The sequence below is a fragment of the Cherax quadricarinatus genome, chromosome 83, assembly GCF_038502225.1.
Source record: "Cherax quadricarinatus isolate ZL_2023a chromosome 83, ASM3850222v1, whole genome shotgun sequence".
Lineage (NCBI taxonomy): Eukaryota > Metazoa > Arthropoda > Malacostraca > Decapoda > Parastacidae > Cherax > Cherax quadricarinatus.
Window position 1 is genome coordinate 6974174 of NC_091374.1, and position 19364 is coordinate 6993537.

Sequence of the window (19364 nt, forward strand, 5' to 3'; positions counted from 1 at the left end):
GCCAATTTCACTGTACTAGTCGACAAAAAACATGAATATTTCGCTAGAACTCCATTTTTTCTATCGAATGGGTACAAGAAACCACTCATTTATGAAATTCAACTATCCAGTACAGTGGTCAGAATTTAGCAATTTTGCCAATTTCACACAAATTTCAAAAGATGCCAATTTCCGAATAGGGTCCAGAATAAACAAGAAAGACATTCCTGGCACTAAAATGACATTTCCTCTGGTCATTAGTCACGTCTCAAGGCCCCTCTTATATTCTTTTGCTTTCCACTTTGAATTTTTATTCTCACAAAAAATAGAAGATTTACTGTTATGCAGACTACTGCATTAGTGTAAGAAATGGTATAAATATTATTGGTGCACTTGTGAAAGAATATTAGACTCACCAGTTGACGTGTATTACACGCTTGGCACGATTTGTTTACTTTTGAAGTTTGGTAAAAATCGAACATTTCTGCTACTTTGAGCTCAATTTCAAGGCACTTTTCTTTGTAAAACCAGTCAAAATCGTCTCAATTTCTGTAATATGTCTTCCATTTTATAAAATGAGACCAAGAAAACTAGAATACAACAATAAATACCATACGAAAATACACTGCAAAGTCGCTGATTTATTAAAAAAAATGGTAAAAGTTTTTTTTTTCTCATTATGCACTGTGTGCTGCAGGATTTTTTTTAGACTGTGCACACTGACCACATAGACCCATTCTTTCATATGAAGGCCTACCAGCTTTCTCCCACTAGATTTGAGGCCGCTAGAATTTATGAGTACTAGTACGTCAAAAACCCCTACGCGTAAGACGTACTAGTACGACGAAAACCCTCAAAGGGTTAATGTGATCCTTTATTGACAACGTTTCACCCACACAGTGGGCTTTTTCAAGTCACACACAGATCTACCTGGGGTGGAAGGTACGGGAGTATTTATAGTCAGGTTGTCAATAAAGGATCACATTAAACTGCATGTGTGTGTGTGGCCACTGCTATGCCTACTGGCTTCTGCTTCCTTGGTCTGGCACTTGAGCTTGAAAGTGCCCCAGTGTTTTCTGCTAGGAGCCTTGTAGCAACATCCTTTACTTCCCTGTATTTAAATACCTTTTATTCCTTTAGCATTTCATTTCTTATTTAGGAGGCTTTGTGTGAGAGTACACCATGGGACAATGATCCCAGAATGATTAACAGATATACAAGAGATACAGAAGTCTCCATGGAACTGTATGTTAGTAGAGATGCTGTCTCTTGGTTGCTAACCCTCTGCACAAAACCATTTACTTTATTCTTCACTAGCTGACCGATTGTAGAGGCTTAAGGCTTAGTGCCTTAAGGGCTTTGTGTAGATGAAGCTTTGACAAGGAAATAATTATTTTCCATATTATTCCTAATTCACTGTGTAATTGCTTATTGTCATCCCTTAAGGACTTTATGTATATAGTACCTGTTCAAATGGTAAGACAAAATATCATTAAGACAATTAGCAAATGAGAAGTTAATTTATTTGCAGTAGTGCAAAATTAAGGTATGATGGTAATACTGGATGTATTGTACATAACATACAAAACGTAGAATGAAAATAAAGAAAATTGAAACATTAGTTTTAAATAAATATTTAATCATCACTCATGGCATGAATCATACTCTGTATCCTATTTTGGTGTGTACACTAGTCTTGTTCTATAGTTGTCATGTAATATCTTGATTGAAAGTGTTAAAATAATAAATTTAAGTTTTAGTTTGTAAATGCTCTATTGTCAACAGGATAAAGGATCCAGGGCACAATCAAGTAAAACTTTAGAAATGCAGTTTCGGAAAGCTCTTGAGGAAGCGGCAGAGGCATACAGAGCTCAGATGGCTAAGAAAACTCAGCTTGAAATTCGATGGTCTGAGAAGGGGAACTTAGTAAGTTTGTTAAAGATTTAAGATCATCAATAAGACTTGGTATATTAGTGCTTTTTAAATACTTGAACCAAACTCAAGTCCTTGGTACAGTGCCTACACTCTGAATGAGGGCGAGGATGACTCACGTAATCGTAATGACATGATTGCAAACAAACCATACCACCGGCGGGGTTAGAACCCGCGATCAGATACTCTGAACATGGGTTCTAACCCCGCCCATGGTGTGGTTTGGTAGGGTGGGGATGTTGCAGTCTGGAGGGGTCATCTGAACTGTAATATCAGTGTACTCCTGACAAGACTGACTGAATGAGTGAAAGTATTTACTTCTTTGTTGGGTCACCCTACCATGGTAGGAGACAGCCAGACAGTTAGAGGAAACTGTAATGACCTTGCCCCTCCTTCAGAGTGCAGTTGCTGTACAGTATTTCCCACTTCCATAGCTCATGTCCTGCCTGCCAGTTTACCTGTATCTCCTCATAAAGGTTTAACTTGATCACTCTCCAGCAGTATGTCAAACTATACAAATTACTTGTCTCCATCACAGTCTATCATGCTCACACAAGTCTGCTGGATGCTGAAGTCTAGCCTTAAAAACTTCCTTTACCTCCTCCCTCCAGCATTTCCTGGGATGATCCCTACCCTTTCTTTGTTCTACCCTAGATTTATGCATCCTCTTGCTTATCTTATACTGCTGTTTCCTGTCTAAATCACTAAACTAACTTGGCAACCCCTCCTCCATTCTCTGAATTATACTTTTGGTAACCTCACACTGCCTTGTAATTTCTGTATTCCAAATTCTTTTGTAATTACACATAATTTGCTCTCAAATATGACTGCCAGCGAGTCTGTTAAATGTTTTCCTTTTTTCACCATTTATGTACTCCACATTCACCTCAACTTCTGTAGATCCATCTGCTAATATGTCCACTCCCAAATACTGTATCTAAAAACTGTACATTCCCTTCCTCTATACTCCCTCAAATCTGAACAACTAGACTTTTTTTTTTTATTATTACTCTCGTTTTTTTTTTTTTTTTTTTTTTTTTTTTTTTTTTTTTTTGTGGGTGTGTTCAATTTTAATTTCCTTGTTGTGCACACCCTCCAAAGTTCCCCCACTATATCGTGTATTTGTGCACTCTCATTTTCTTAAAATAAATACACTATTACTTATTACTAAACCTTTTTTATAAATGAAGCAATGTAGTTCTGTGGCATTGAAGGTGCCAGATCTGTGACTGCCAAGCTTGAGGATGACAAGTGTCATTTGAGTCGCAGATCTGTGAACTTTACCCCTGAATTATTGCTACAGTACCATGAGTGAGTCATGGTTCTAGGATCCAAGCTTTCTCATAACATTAAAATTTTATGCAAGATGCTTTGCATGCAGGGAACTCTGGGATGCAGGGCAACTACTGTATCATTAGTCACAAATTTGGGAAATTATTTTTTAAATTAATGCAGTGTTTACAGTAACGTTTTCTAAATTGTTTTGCTCTGAGAAAAGTTTTGGTAATGTTTATTGTTATATAGTTATTTAAAATCATTAGTTATTAATTATAATATTTTTGTTTTTATTTTTGTTTTAGAAGCCACCACCATATGTAAGAATTGACTCGAATCGACCTGTAGGGAATGTGCGTTTGAACAAGATTGACCTAGCAGCTGTCAATCGATGCGACTGTGATCCAAACTCTGAAAATCCTTGTGGCTCTGATGAGAAGTGTTTAAACAGGTTTGTGTGATGATATTTGTATTTTTAACTGACATGAATTATATATGAGGAAGGTCTCAGTGAAAAACAGAAATGAACTATTAGTTTCATGTATGAGAGTACAAGCAAGTGAATAGTGACATCACTGTTGCAGCACACATCAGATGCATGAGTTGAGCAAGTATCCTCTGAAAGTCAGATATACATTACCCCTGCAGCCTGATCTCATACTTAAGTTTCTTGTTTACTGGATCTAACCTTCAGTAAAGATTTAATATTGAGAGAGTAAACCGAGTAATTACCTATTTGAATTTGTGTTGGGAGTGGAAGGGGCTCTAGCTGTTGGTCCCATCCCTTAACTATAGAATGACTGATGTTATTTAACTGGCATGAATCCCTTAATAGGCAAATAATGCTTGCTGTGCTTTTTTTTTTCTATGGAGTTGGCTTTCATCTTGTCATTGCTCAGCTCATTCCACTTGTTTACCACTTATATTATTATGTTTTATCTATATAGTGTGATTAGTCAGCAGAATGGGGGATATATAGCTAGTAACTGTTTAAATTGATCAACTTGTGTTTTCACTGAATGCAGGGAGGGGATGTTGCAGTTAGAGGGTGACCTGAATTGTGATGCTAGTACACTTGTGGAAAGAGAGCAGTTGAAGGAAAGATAAATGGATTAGTGGAGTAAAAAAAATAACTAAGAATTGAAGTACCTTGTATCAGCTAATCTACAAAAAGTTTGATGGAATGATAGAAAATATAAACACACTTCTTTTTCTGTATATACTGACAAAGAATAAAATATTATGCACAGAACACAAGAAATGTAAAACTGAAATCACAGAATATTGCACTTAAATAAACTGTAGCACTATTGCAACTAGCAGTTACTAATCAAAAAGTACTGCACAACACAACACTACATTAAAAATTTCTGAAAGAAAAAATTTAAGGGCAGCACAATATTTACACAAGAATCATTGCAAATGAGTCAATACTGCAATAATAAAAAAAAACTGCACACAAAATGCAGTTTACAAAAACAAGACAAAAAAATTATCAAGGACTGAACTGATTGAACACTTTAACTCTTAATTGCAGCTTAAGCAAACACTTACTGAACAAGCAAAAGAATGATTTATTTTAAAAAAAAAAAAAAGTTAAAGATTGCACTAAGAGTGAATTTGTTCAATGAAATATGAAAAATAATAGAGGCATAAAACACAAAACAGAGAAAGGTTAACACTCACAATAAGGCAGGAACACAACACATCAATATATGCACAATACTGTGAGAATTTTCTTGCAATGAGGCTTGGGGTGACAAAAATTGGAAAATAATTCTCTTGCTTCAAACAAAATAATGGCACTATTGTCTGTGGAGATAAGACAAATTAGACACTGGCTAAATGAAAAGAATTAACACAAGAATGTTCAACACACAGAAAAAAAATGGCAAATGAATGAATAAAAAAAGCAGCAAGGACACAAATGCTGGGAGAAAAAAGAAATAACTGAGACAATACAGTGGACCCCCGCATAACGATTACCTCCGAATGCGACCAATTATGTAAGTGCGTTTGTACGTGTATGTTTGGGGGTCTGAAATGGACTAATCTACTTCACAATATTCCTTATGGGAATAAATTCAGTCAGTACTGGCACCTGAACATACTTCTGGAGTGAAAAAATATCGTTAACCGGGGGTCCACTGTACTGAGTTGTGATGCAGAATATAAGATAAGTTACTGAATTACTTCACTGCATAAATTACTACGCAAGGAACACAATACTGTGAACACAAGATAATCTATGAAGTGTAAACACAAGTTTATACTGCTTATATAGTGCACACAACAGGGAAAAATGTTAAAGTATGTACTTACTTCATGTATAAAAAAAAAAGATTACAACACAACAGACAAAAATAAAGCACAAAAATTTAAACACAAGAAAAAAAAAATATTGCAAACATAATGTAATGAACACAGTCTGATCAAGAGTCACTGAATGTTACTAAGAAATCACTGAAAAAAAAATTGTCTCAACACTCGCAAATGTTTCTATAAAAATTTTTTTTTTTTTTTTTTTTTTTTTTTTTTCAACAAGTCGGCCGTCTCCCACCGAGGCAGGGTGACCCAAAAAAGAAAGAAAATCCCCAAAAAGAAAATACTTTCATCATCATTCAACACTTTCACCACACTCGCACATTATCACTGTTTTTGCAGAGGTGCTCAGAATACAACAGTCTAGAAGCATAAACATATAAAGATACACAACATATCCCTCCAAACTGCCAATATCCCAAACCCCTCCTTTAAAGTGCAGGCATTGTACTTCCCATTTCCAGGACTCAAGTCCGACTATATGAAAATAACCGGTTTCCCTGAATCCCTTCACTAAATATTACCCTGCTCACACTCCAACAGATCGTCAGGTCCCAAGTACCATTCGTCTCCATTCACTCCTATCTAACACGCTCACGCACGCTTGCTGGAAGTCCAAGCCCCTTACCCACAAAACCTCCTTTACCCCCTCTCTCCAACCCTTTCGAGGACGACCCCTACCCCGCCTTCCTTCCCCTATAGATTTATATGCTTTCCATGTCATTCTACTGTGATCCATTCTCTCTAAATGACCAAACCACCTCAACAACCCCTCTTCTGCCCTCTGACTAATACTTTTATTAACTCCACACCTTCTCCTAATTTCCACACTCCGAATTTTCTGCATAATATTTACACCACACATTGCCCTTAAACAGGACATCTCCGCTGCCTCCAACCGTCTCCTCGCTGCTGCATTTACCACCCAAGCTTCACACCCATATAAGAGTGTTGGTACTACTATACTTTCATACATTCCCTTCTTTGCCTCCATAGATAACGTTTTTTGACTCCACATATACCTCAACGCACCACTCACCTTTTTTCCCTCATCAATTCTATGATTAACCTCATCCTTCATAAATCCATCCGCCGACACGTCAACTCCCAAGTATCTGAAAACATTCACTTCTTCCATACTCCTCCTCCCCAATTTGATATCCAATTTTTCTTTATCTAAATCATTTGACACCCTCATCACCTTACTCTTTTCTATGTTCACTTTCAACTTTCTACCTTTACACACATTCCCAAACTCATCCACTAACCTTTGCAATTTTTCTTTAGAATCTCCCATAAGCACAGTATCATCAGCAAAAAGTAACTGTGTCAATTCCCATTTTGAATTTGATTCCCCATAATTTAATCCCACCCCTCTCCCAAACACCCTAGCATTTACTTCCTTTACAACCCCATCTATAAATATATTAAACAACCATGGTGACATTACACATCCCTGTCTAAGACCTACTTTTACCGGGAAGTAGTCTCCCTCTCTTCTACACACCCTAACCTGAGCCTCACTATCCTCATAAAAACTCTTTACAGCATTTAATAACTTACCACCTATTCCATATACTTGCAACATCTGCCACATTGCTCCTCTATCCACTCTATCATATGCCTTTTCTAAATCCATAAATGCAATAAAAACTTCCCTATCTTTATCTAAATACTGTTCACATATATGCTTCAATGTAAACACCTGATCTACACATCCCCTACCCACTCTAAAACCTCCTTGCTCATCCGCAATCCTACATTCTGTCTTACCTCTAATTCTTTCAATTATAACCCTACCGTACACTTTTCCTGGTATACTCAGTAAGCTTATTCCTCTATAATTTTTACAGTCTCTTTTGTCCCCTTTCCCTTTATATAAAGGGACTATACATGCTCTCTGCCAATCCCTAGGTACCTTCCCCTCTTTCATACATTTATTAAACAAAAGTACCAACCACTCCAACACTATATCCCCCCCTGCTTTTAACATTTCTGTCATGATCCCATCAGTTCCAGCTGCTTTACCCCCTTTCATTTTACGTAATGCCTCACGTACCTCCCCCACACTTACATTCTGCTCTTCTTCACTCCTAAAAGATGGTATACCTCCCTGACCAGTGCATGAAATTACTGCCTCCCTTTCTTCCTTAACATTTAAAAGTTCCTCAAAATATTCTCGCCATCTACCCAATACCTCCATCTCCCCATCTACTAACTCCCCTACTCTGTTTTTAACTGACAAATCCATATTTTCCCTAGGCTTTCTTAACTTGTTTAACTCACTCCAAAATTTTTTCTTATTTTCATTAAAATTTCTTGACAGTGCCTCTCCCACTCTATCATCTGCTCTCCTTTTGCACTCTCTCACCACTCTCTTTACCTTTCTTTTACTCTCCATATACTCTGCTCTTCTTATAACACTTCTGCTTTGTAAAAACCTCTCATAAGCTACCTTTTTCTCTTTTATCACACCCTTTACTTCATCATTCCACCAATCACTCCTCTTTCCTCCTGCCCCCACCCTCCTATAACCACAAACTTCTGCCCCACATTCTAATACTGCATTTTTAAAACTATTCCAACCCTCTTCAACCCCCCCACTACTCATCTTTGCACTAGCCCACCTTTCTGCCAATAGTCGCTTATATCTCACCCGAACTTCCTCCTCCCTTAGTTTATACACTTTCACTTCCCTCTTACTTGTTGTTGCCACCTTCCTCTTTTCCCATCTACCTCTTACTCTAACTGTAGCTACAACTAAATAATGATCCGATATATCAGTTGCCCCTCTATAAACATGTACATCCTGGAGCCTACCCATCAACCTTTTATTATTTATTATCACTGTAGCGACGTTGGCGAAGAATGAGAGTAGTGGAGTCTCGTGGGCTGCCGGCATTCGCTACTACTATCGACACATTGACGTCTCAAAGAATTGCGCTTAAATCGACGATAGACGCACACAGGAGGCTTTTGTTGGCGCACAGGGACGAAGGAACAATGTTGCTTCTTTACCCCCTATGTGGTCCGTAAAATATGGTGCTAGGAGCCATTGTAAGGGTTAAAAAATAGTGTGCAGTTTGCAAAGTGATGGAACACCTAGTAAATAGACGTTTAGTGTGGTATTTAGAGACACACAACAGTCTCTCCACTCGTCAATATGGCTTTCGTAAGGGACGTTCTACCATAGACCCCTTACTACGCTTGGATACGCATGTTCGTAATGCCTTTGCGAATAACCACTCAGTTATTGCCATATTTTTTGACCTTGAGAAGGCATATGACACAACTTGGAGGTATAATATTTTAGCCCAAGCCCACTCCTTAGGCCTTCGAGGCAATCTTCCATCCTTCCTTAAGAACTTTTTAACTGACGGGCATTTCCGTGTTCGGGTTAATAATGTGCTCTCCCCGGACTTTATCCAAGCTGAAGGTGTCCCCCAGGGATGTGTTCTGAGCACAACACTTTTTCTCCTTGCTATTAATGATTTGGCCTCTAGTCTTCCATCAAATATTTGGTCATCACTCTGTTGATGACTTCGCTATTGCCTGTGCAGGTGCTGACTGTCACCTCATTACAGTTTCTCTCCAGCATGCAGTCGACCGTGTTTCCAATTGGGCCACCACACGTGGGTTTAAATTTTCCAGCACTAAAACCCACCAAATTACTTTCACTAGACGCTCTGTCATCTCCGATCATCCTTTGTACCTCTATGGCTTCCGTATCCCTGAACGTGATACAGTCAAGTTTCTGGGCCTCCTCTTTGACCATAGGTTATCCTGGAAACCTCACATTACCTCTCTGAAGGCAACTTGTCACAGCCGGCTGAACCTTCTTAAAACCCTTGCTCATCTTTCATGGGGAGCTGATCGTCGAACCCTCCTTCGCCTACATTCCACCCTTATTTTATCGAAACTTGATTATGATGACCAGATCTATTCAGCGGCATCTCCTGCTACTCTCTCTAGCCCTAACCCCATTCATCACCAAGGATTACGTTTATGCCTTGGTGCTTTTCGCTCTTCCCCTGTCGAGAGCCTCTATGCAGAAGCGAACGTTCCATCCTTATCCGATCGCCGTGATGCCCATTGCCTTCGCTACTATGTACGCTCTCATGATCTCCGCAATCCTTCCATTTATAGAATGGTCACTGATATTAGTAGACATTCTTTATTTGTTCGCCGCCCCTGTTTACTCCGTCCCTTCTCTCTTCGCCTTCATTAGCTCTTGTCTTCTCTTCAATTACCACCTTTCTATGTTCATGTAGCATCTCACTTTTCCCTACCCCCCTGGGAAGTTCCAGCTGTTCGAGTCTGTTCTTTCTCTCTCCCTTGCTCGAAAGCCCAACTGTCTACTGTCGCTTCCCGCTCTCTTTTTCTTGACCACTTTCACTCTCATTCTCATGCCATTGCTGTGTACACAGATGGCTCTAAGTCTTCTGACGGTGTAGGATTCGCAGCAGTGTTTCCGGACAGCGTCGTACGAGGGCATTTACTATCTTCGGCTAGTATTTTTACTGCTGAATTGTATGCCATCCTTGCAGCACTTACCCGTATTGCATCTATGCCTGTGTCATCATTTGTGGTTGTCTCAGACTCCCTTAGTGTTTTACAGGCTATACAGAAATTTGATACACCTCACCCCTTAGTCCTCCATATCCAACTTTGGCTACGCCGCATCTTTACCAAGCATAAAGATATTGTTTTTTGTTGGGTCCCTGGTCATGTTGACGTACAGGGCAATGAACAGGCAGACACTGCTGCGCGGTCATCAGTACATGACCTACCAGTTTCTTATAGAGGTATTCCATTTACGGACTATTTTGCTGCAATATCTTCCCACCTTCACACCCGTTGGCAACATCGTTGGTCTGCTATGCTCGGCAACAAACTTCAATCTATTAAACCAAGTATAGGTTACTGGCCGTCTTCTTATCACCAGTGTCGAGGTTGGGAGACTACTCTTTCCCGTCTTCGCATTGGCCATACTCGTCTTACTCATGGATATCTCATGGAGAGGCGCCCTGCTCCTCTCTGTGAGAATTGCCAAGCTCCATTATCAGTCAACCACATTCTGTTGGACTGCCCACTTTATCAACGAGCACGCAGAATTTACCTCCGTCGTCGTCTTCGCTCCGCTGCTCTCTCTTTACCTTCCCTTCTCGCTGATGGACCCACCTTTCATCCGGACTCTCTCATTGACTTTTTGACAACAACTGACTGACTTCACAAATTCTGATACCTTCAGCCCTTTCTACTTCAATCTCTTGCTACCCTCTACCCCCGTACTATCCCCTGCCCTGCTGTTTTCTGTAACCTACTGATCATTGCTCCTCCCTTCTGCCATCCAATACCCTCGCTTCCTTCCCTACCCTGCAGCGCTGTATAGCCCTTGTGGCTTAGCACTTCTTTTTGATTATAATAATAATAATAAAAAATAGTGGTAGTGGGAAGTTGTGGGTGGTTGAGGCAGCGCGCTGAGACACCACGTGGGCCTACGGATAAGCGCCATAAGCCACGTGACACCCACACTAGGCACGAAAATATTCTAAGCCGGGCTGGCTTAAAAAAAAACCACAAAATACCACAACACCACAGGGATGGTAAAGCACTCAGAACAGCTAGAACTGGAAGCACAAAGCGATGAATAATGCTGTACCCACGTGGCTTGCTTGAGTACTGGTTAAGTCATCTGGGTTAGTTGCTGGCTGGCTTGGCTTAACCCTTCACACAGACTGACTTGAGAACTTGTAACGATGAGCACAGCAGGGGTGGAAAGCTGGCTAGCAGGCAAGGCTGGCACTTAAGACAGGCTGGATGGTGTAGGGCTTGACTCACCCCCCACCTCCCCCACAGACTGGCTTGGTGGCTTGGCTTAATTTGCAAACCCGGGTCAACCCCTCAGAAGTAATGCAAATAAGCAAATAAAACACTAAGACTGACCAGGAAATAGTGCAGAGAGGCTGGTGAGTGCTGGGCCAGAGTAGCAGGCTGTTTAGCTAGGCCGCCATGTGTCACACACACAGTGTCCTCGTCGGCTGAGAGAAGGGAAATCTCCGTACATCCGCGTAAATAACAATTTTATGCGCTCACCGCTGGCACCATTTGTTGGGAGGGTTCATGGAGATGTGATGGTTGGAGTTAAACACACTTGTTGGATGGTAACACTTACAATAGCAGAGTGTGAAGGAGGAGGCCCAGCCTGCCTATTGCTGCCTGGTAGGTCTAACAGGAACTGAGGGAGTTGCAGCGCTTCTCACGCACACATGCACATCACATGACATCACACATGCTAGTCGCTGAGCCTACTGACCAAGGAGCCTAAATATATACATGTATGATACGATCTACAATATACTACACAAGTATACATATAGGGGAATTCAGTAGCTATACTGACAGCATCATATTATTTGCATGACTTGTGTAGTATGTATTTTCTATCCACAGTATTTGGAACATTTTGGCTAAGAATTTCTAACATTTTGTATACATGTACTGTATAATTTTCTTTGTTGCAATTTTTTCCACAGATGACTTGAAATTTTTTTCAAAAAAAGATGTACTCGCCTATTTTTGGTTGCAAAAGTCAATTCTCAGATCGTGTCCCTCCTTAACTTGCTGCTCTAAAGATTTGCTCCCTCTAGCCTCATGGGCCCTATTGTACCTGCTTTTAGAACTATGTATGGAGCTGTATATGGGCAAGAGTTCACAGATTGTATATTTACAGAATGCTCATGTTCGAGTGCATGCGTGAAGTTTGCGGAGCTGGGGATAAGTGCTGCAACCAGAGGTTTCAAAAAAGACAATACCCTAGTATGTGTTCCTTTAGAACAGAAACTAGAGGATGGGGTCTTAAAACAACACAAGATATCAAAAAAGGTAAATATTATTATTGTCAGAATCAATTACAAATGTATACTTGTATGGTTACACACATTAATTAAAATTTAGATACTATAAAAAACAGTTTTAGATGTGTGACATGGGAACTCTAATGTGCTTTCCACAATAAATAGGTAAATTGGCATGTAAATTGGCATATATACCTTTATTTGATTTCTAAAATATAAGCATACTCGGCAATCTTTGTTGTTACACCCACTAGTTGGCTTGTTTTCCCAGTTACCATCCAGATGAAATTGAGTTATTTGGAATAATCATGAAGCTTCTACTATATATCAGGATGTTTCACAAAAGAATGAAAGTTTGCACTTTTGTCTCACTCTGCCATTGCATTCCACTCAGCAGTTCATACCAACGTTAAAAATTTTTTTGACACAAAACATTATCCATAGAGACAAAAATGGAAATGTTTGAGTGTAGTAGTACCAACACTCTTACATGAGTGGAAGCAAGAGTTGTGAATGTTGCAGTGAGGAGGCGGCTAGAGGCAGTAGAAATGTCTGATGGCAACGTGTGGTGTAAATATTATGCATAGAATTTGTAGTTTGGAGATGAGGAGGTGCGAGGTTACTGAAAAGTATTATCCAGAGGGCTGAGGAGGGGTTGAGGCGAGTTGGATATTTAACCCTTAAATGGTCCAAACGTATATATACGTTTTTTCAACATCTGAAAGTATGTAAAAAATGTAGATCTTCTTTTTTGTTTTACATTTGAAGAAAATTGTCAAAGTGGGAAGTCTGAATGTGCGTGGATGTTGTGCAGATGATAAGAAAGAGATGATTGTGGATGTTATGAATGAGAAGAAGCTGGATGTCCTGGCTTTAAGTGAAACAAAGCTGAAGGGGGTGGGAGAGTTTCAGTGGAGAGGAATAAATGGGATTAGGTCAGGGGTTTCAAATAGAGTTAGAGCTAAAGAAGGAGTAGCAATAATGTTGAAGGATAAGCTATGGCAGGAAAAGAGGGACTATAAATGTATTAATTCAAGGATTATGTGGAGTAAAATAAAGATTGGATGTGAAAAGTGGGTTATAATAAGCGTGTATGCACCTGGAGAAGAGAGAAGTGTAGAGGAGAGAGAGAGATTTTGGGAAATGTTGAGTGAATGCGTGGGGAGTTTTGAATCAAGTGTGAGAGTAATGGTGGTTGGGGATTTTAATGCTAAAGTGGGTAAAAATGTTATGGAGGGAGTAGTAGGTAAATTTGGGGTGCCAGGGGTAAATGTAAATGGGGAGCCTTTAATTGAGCTATGTGTAGAAAGAAATTTGGTAATAAGTAATACATATTTTATGAAAAAGAGGATAAATAAATATACAAGGTATGATGTAGCACGTAATGAAAGTAGTTTATTAGATTATGTATTGGTGGATAAAAGGTTGATGGGTAGGCTCCAGGATGTACATGTTTATAGAGGGGCAACTGATATATCGGATCATTATTTAGTTGTAGCTACAGTTAGAGTAAGAGGTAGATGGGAAAAGAGGAAGGTGGCAACAACAAGTAAGAGGGAGGTGAAAGTGTATAAACTAAGGGAGGAGGAAGTTCGGGTGAGATACAAGCGACTATTGGCAGAAAGGTGGGCTAGTGCAAAGATGAGTAGTGGGGGGGTTGAAGAGGGTTGGAATAGTTTTAAAAATGCAGTATTAGAATGTGGGGCAGAAGTTTGTGGTTATAGGAGGGTGGGAGCAGGAGGAAAGAGGAGTGATTGGTGGAATGATGAAGTAAAGGGTGTGATAAAAGAGAAAAAGGTAGCTTATGAGAGGTTTTTACAAAGCAGAAGTGTTATAAGAAGAGCAGAGTATATGGAGAGTAAAAGAAAGGTAAAGAGAGTGGTGAGAGTGCAAAAGGAGAGCAGATGATAGAGTGGGAGAGGCACTGTCAAGAAATTTTAATGAAAATAAGAAAAAATTTTGGAGTGAGTTAAACAAGTTAAGAAAGCCTAGGGAAAATATGGATTTGTCAGTTAAAAACAGAGTAGGGGAGTTAGTAGATGGGGAGATGGAGGTATTGGGTAGATGGCGAGAATATTTTGAGGAACTTTTAAATGTTAAGGAAGAAACAGAGGCAGTAATTTCATGCACTGGTCAGGGAGGTATACCATCTTTTAGGAGTGAAGAAGAGCAGAATGTAAGTGTGGGGGAGGTACGTGAGGCATTACGTAAAATGAAAGGGGGTAAAGCAGCTGGAACTGATGGGATCATGACAGAAATGTTAAAAGCAGGGGGGGATATAGTGTTGGAGTGGTTGGTACTTTTGTTTAATAAATGTATGAAAGAGGGGAAGGTACCTAGCGATTGGCAGAGAGCATGTATAGTCCCTTTATATAAAGGGAAAGGGGACAAAAGAGACTGTAAAAATTATAGAGGAATAAGCTTACTGAGTATACCAGGAAAAGTGTACGGTAGGGTTATAATTGAAAGAATTAGAGGTAAGACAGAATGTAGGATTGCGGATGAGCAAGGAGGTTTTAGAGTGGGTAGGGGATGTGTAGATCAGGTGTTTACATTGAAGCATATATGTGAACAGTATTTAGATAAAGATAGGGAAGTTTTTATTGCATTTATGGATTTAGAAAAGGCATATGATAGAGTGGATAGAGGAGCAATGTGGCAGATGTTGCAAGTATATGGAATAGGTGGTAAGTTATTAAATGCTGTAAAGAGTTTTTATGAGGATAGTGAGGCTCAGGTTAGGGTGTGTAGAAGAGAGGGAGACTACTTCCCGGTAAAAGTAGGTCTTAGACAGGGATGTGTAATGTCACCATGGTTGTTTAATATATTTATAGATGGGGTTGTAAAGGAAGTAAATGCTAGGGTGTTTGGGAGAGGGGTGGGATTAAATTATGGGGAATCAAATTCAAAATGGGAATTGACACAGTTACTTTTTGCTGATGATACTGTGCTTATGGGAGATTCTAAAGAAAAATTGCAAAGGTTAGTGGATGAGTTTGGGAATGTGTGTAAAGGTAGAAAGTTGAAAGTGAACATAGAAAAGAGTAAGGTGATGAGGGTGTCAAATGATTTAGATAAAGAAAAATTGGATATCAAATTGGGGAGGAGGAGTATGGAAGAAGTGAATGTTTTCAGATACTTGGGAGTTGACGTGTCGGCGGATGGATTTATGAAGGATGAGGTTAATCATAGAATTGATGAGGGAAAAAAGGTGAGTGGTGCGTTGAGGTATATGTGGAGTCAAAAAACGTTATCTATGGAGGCAAAGAAGGGAATGTATGAAAGTATAGTAGTACCAACACTCTTATATGGGTGTGAAGCTTGGGTGGTAAATGCAGCAGCGAGGAGACGGTTGGAGGCAGCGGAGATGTCCTGTTTAAGGGCAATGTGTGGTGTAAATATTATGCAGAAAATTCGGAGTGTGGAAATTAGGAGAAGGTGTGGAGTTAATAAAAGTATTAGTCAGAGGGCAGAAGAGGGGTTGTTGAGGTGGTTTGGTCATTTAGAGAGAATGGATCACAGTAGAATGACATGGAAAGCATATAAATCTATAGGGGAAGGAAGGCGGGGTAGGGGTCGTCCTCGAAAGGGTTGGAGAGAGGGGGTAAAGGAGGTTTTGTGGGTAAGGGGCTTGGACTTCCAGCAAGCGTGCGTGAGCGTGTTAGATAGGAGTGAATGGAGACGAATGGTACTTGGGACCTGACGATCTGTTGGAGTGTGAGCAGGGTAATATTTAGTGAAGGGATTCAGGGAAACCGGTTATTTTCATATAGTCGGACTTGAGCCCTGGAAATGGGAAGTACAATGCCTGCACTTTAAAGGAGGGGTTTGGGATATTGGCAGTTTGGAGGGATATGTTGTGTATCTTTATATGTTTATGCTTCTAGACTGTTGTATTCTGAGCACCTCTGCAAAAACAGTGATAATGTGCGAGTGTGGTGAAAGTGTTGAATGATGATGAAAGTATTTTCTTTTTGGGGATTTTCTTTCTTTTTTGGGTCACCCTGCCTCGGTGGGAGACGGCCGACTTGTTGAAAAAAAAAAAAAAAAAAAAAAAAAATTTGAAAACATGTAAAAAACTTATATCTACATTTTTTTGTTATATTTGAAAATATGTAAAAAAAAGTAGATCTACTTTTGTAGCACTACGAATTTGAATGTCGATCTGTTTGGACCGTTTAAGGGTTAAGAGAGAATGGAGCAAAATAGGATAACTTGAAGGGTGTATAAATCTGTAGTGGAGGGAAGGTGGGGTAGGGGTCACCCTGGGAAAGGTTGGAGAGAGGGTGTGAAGGTTTTGTGTGCAAGGGGCTTGGACATCTAGCAGTTATGTGAGAGCATGTTAGGTAGGAGTGAGTGGAGGCAAATGGTTTTTGGAACTTGATGAGCTGTTGAAGTGTGAGCAAGGTAACATTTGTGAAGGGATTCATGGAAACTAGTTATCCTGAAGGAGGAGTGGGAATATTTGTAGTTTGGAGGGGAATCTGAACTGTAGTATCGAAGCACCTCTGGCAAGACTGATAGAGTGAATGATGGTGAAAGTGTTTCTTCTTTTTTGGGTCATCCTACCTTGATGGGAGACAGCCAGTGTGATAAAAAAAATGGCACATGATGTGTGTGTGTGTACCTGTTATTCTTGGATATCATAGGGTCCATGTTATAGAGAAATAATAAACACAGTTCTGGCCTTGTTGGGTATTAACCTTTGTATAATGCATAGTATTAATTATTTGCTTATTAAATTTGTTAAACATTCACCTCTTACTTTATATTTAATGATCACAGGAGAGTTTGTCATTGAATATGTCGGTGAGTTGATAGATGATGAAGAGTTTCGGCGCCGCATTCTGGAGATGCACGAAGTTAAAGAAGAAAATTATTATTTCCTCACAATTGATAAGGATATTATGATTGATGCTGGACCAAAGGGTAATTTAGCCAGGTAAGTTGTGATATTTTTAGCTCCACATGTACACTGTGTTACTGGTGTCCCTTGATCTCCATTCAATTAAGTCGTATAATCTCTGCCTCTTGTTTTGTATCCAGTCATTTAAAATTTTATTTTTATTTCAATTTTGGTGTTCCTGGTTGAAGCCACTCAGGTTTCCCCAATTTTAAATACTATACTATTAGTTGTTGTTATTCATAATCAGCAAGATTTAAGAAAGAAAAAAGTTTTATTTTTTTTTATTAACACATTGGCTGTTTCCCACCAAGATAGGGTGGCTCAAAAAAAAAAAAAAATACTTTCTCCATAATTCACTCCATCACTGTCTTCCCAGAGGTGCACTTGCACTACAGTTATAAAACTGTAACATTAACACCCCTCCTTCAGAGTGCAGGCACTCTACTTCCCACCTCCAGGAATCAAGTCTGGCCTGGAGGTTTCCCTGAATCCCTTCATAAATATTACCCTGCTCCCACTCCAACAGCATGTCAAGTCCTGAAAACTATTTGTCTCCATTTGCTCTTATCTAACACCCTCACGCATGCTTGCTGGAAGTCCAGTCCCCGTCGCACACAAAACCTCCTTTACCCCCTTCCCTTCAACCTCTTTTGTAGGCCGACCTCTACCCCGCCTTCTCTCCACTACAGATTTATACATTTTTGAAGTCATTCTATTTTGTTGCAACCTGTCTGCATATCCAAACCACCTCAACAATCCCTCCTCAGCCCTCTGGATAATAGTTTTGGTAATCCCGCACCTGCTCCTAATTTCCAAACTACGAATTCTCTGCATTATATTGACACCACACATTACCTTCAGACATGACATCTCCACTGTTTCCAGCCTCCTCCTTGTTGCAACATTTATCACCCATTCTTCACATCCATATGAGAATGTTGGTATATCTATACTCTCGTACATTCCCCCTCTTTGCTTCCATGGACAAAGTTCTTTGTCCCCACAGACTCCTCAGAGCACCACTTACCTTTTTTTCCTCGTCAGTTTTGTGATTCGCCTCATCTTTCATAGACCTATCTGCTGACACATCCACTCCTAAATATCTGAAAACATTCACCTCCTCCATACTCTCTACCTCCAACCCGATATCCAATCTTTTGTTACCTAATTTTTTTGTTATCCTCATCACCTTACTCTTTCCTATATTCACTTTTAATTTTCTTCTTTTACATAAACTCCCATACTCATCCACCAACCTCTGCAACTTCTCTTCAGAATCTCTCAAAAGCAGTGTCATCAGCAAAGAGCAGTTGTGACCACTCCCACTTTGTGTTAGATTTTTTATCTTTTAACCCCAAACCTCTTGCCAACACCCAGACATTCACTTCTCATAAGTTTTAGTAACAAGAATTTTCAAATTTTGTAACAAGAATTATTCTATACACAAATAACTCACAATTAGGGGACTGAAACTCGTGATGACATTTTGGTTTGACTTGGACCATTAACAGATCACACAAGTCATTCCATGTGACTTATTAATGGTTTCAGTCATACCAAAATGTTGTCCCTTAAGTGCAGATTATTTGTGTATTGTTTCAGCCATGGTATTGTGACTTCATTTTTTCTTCAAGAATGATCCCATGTTGCTTATTCCATTGATGTCATTCATGGTTACTCAGAAGTCATCGATTAATTAAAATAATCCTTTACACCTTTAGGTTTATGAATCATTCCTGCCAACCCAACTGTGAGACCCAGAAGTGGACAGTGGGTGGGGACACTCGAGTGGGCCTGTTTGCGATTGAGGATATTCCTAGTGGTTCTGAACTCACCTTCAATTATAATTTGCAGTGTGTTGGAACAGAAAAGAAAAAATGCTGCTGTGGTGCTTCAAATTGTAGTGGATTTATTGGTGTCAAAGTACAAAAGGTACGAATGTGGCAGAATTTTTTCTTATCTTTTTTGAATTTATAATTTTGATTATTTGGAAATCCTTATTCACTTTGCTAAATTCTAAGTAACTTGACAGATTTATAGGACTTCTAAAAATTTGTGGCTGTGTCACCTCATTTGAGAATAGGAGGTTGTAA

General features: G+C 39.6%; 1 protein-coding gene across 4 annotated transcripts in view; it reads left to right on the forward strand.

The window, feature by feature from the left end:
- The window catches only part of NSD (Nuclear receptor binding SET domain protein), a 103684-nt gene that overhangs the window by 71358 nt on the left and 12962 nt on the right, over positions 1-19364 (forward strand). For all 4 annotated transcript variants that reach the window (XM_053796323.2, XM_053796324.2, XM_053796326.2 and 1 more), the window contains 5 exons: positions 1765-1905; positions 3492-3637; positions 12242-12393; positions 17151-17307; positions 18993-19203. In XM_053796323.2, coding sequence (XP_053652298.1) covers positions 1765-1905; positions 3492-3637; positions 12242-12393; positions 17151-17307; positions 18993-19203 — 807 coding nt within the window. The remainder of the gene's footprint in view (positions 1-1764; positions 1906-3491; positions 3638-12241; positions 12394-17150; positions 17308-18992; positions 19204-19364) is intronic.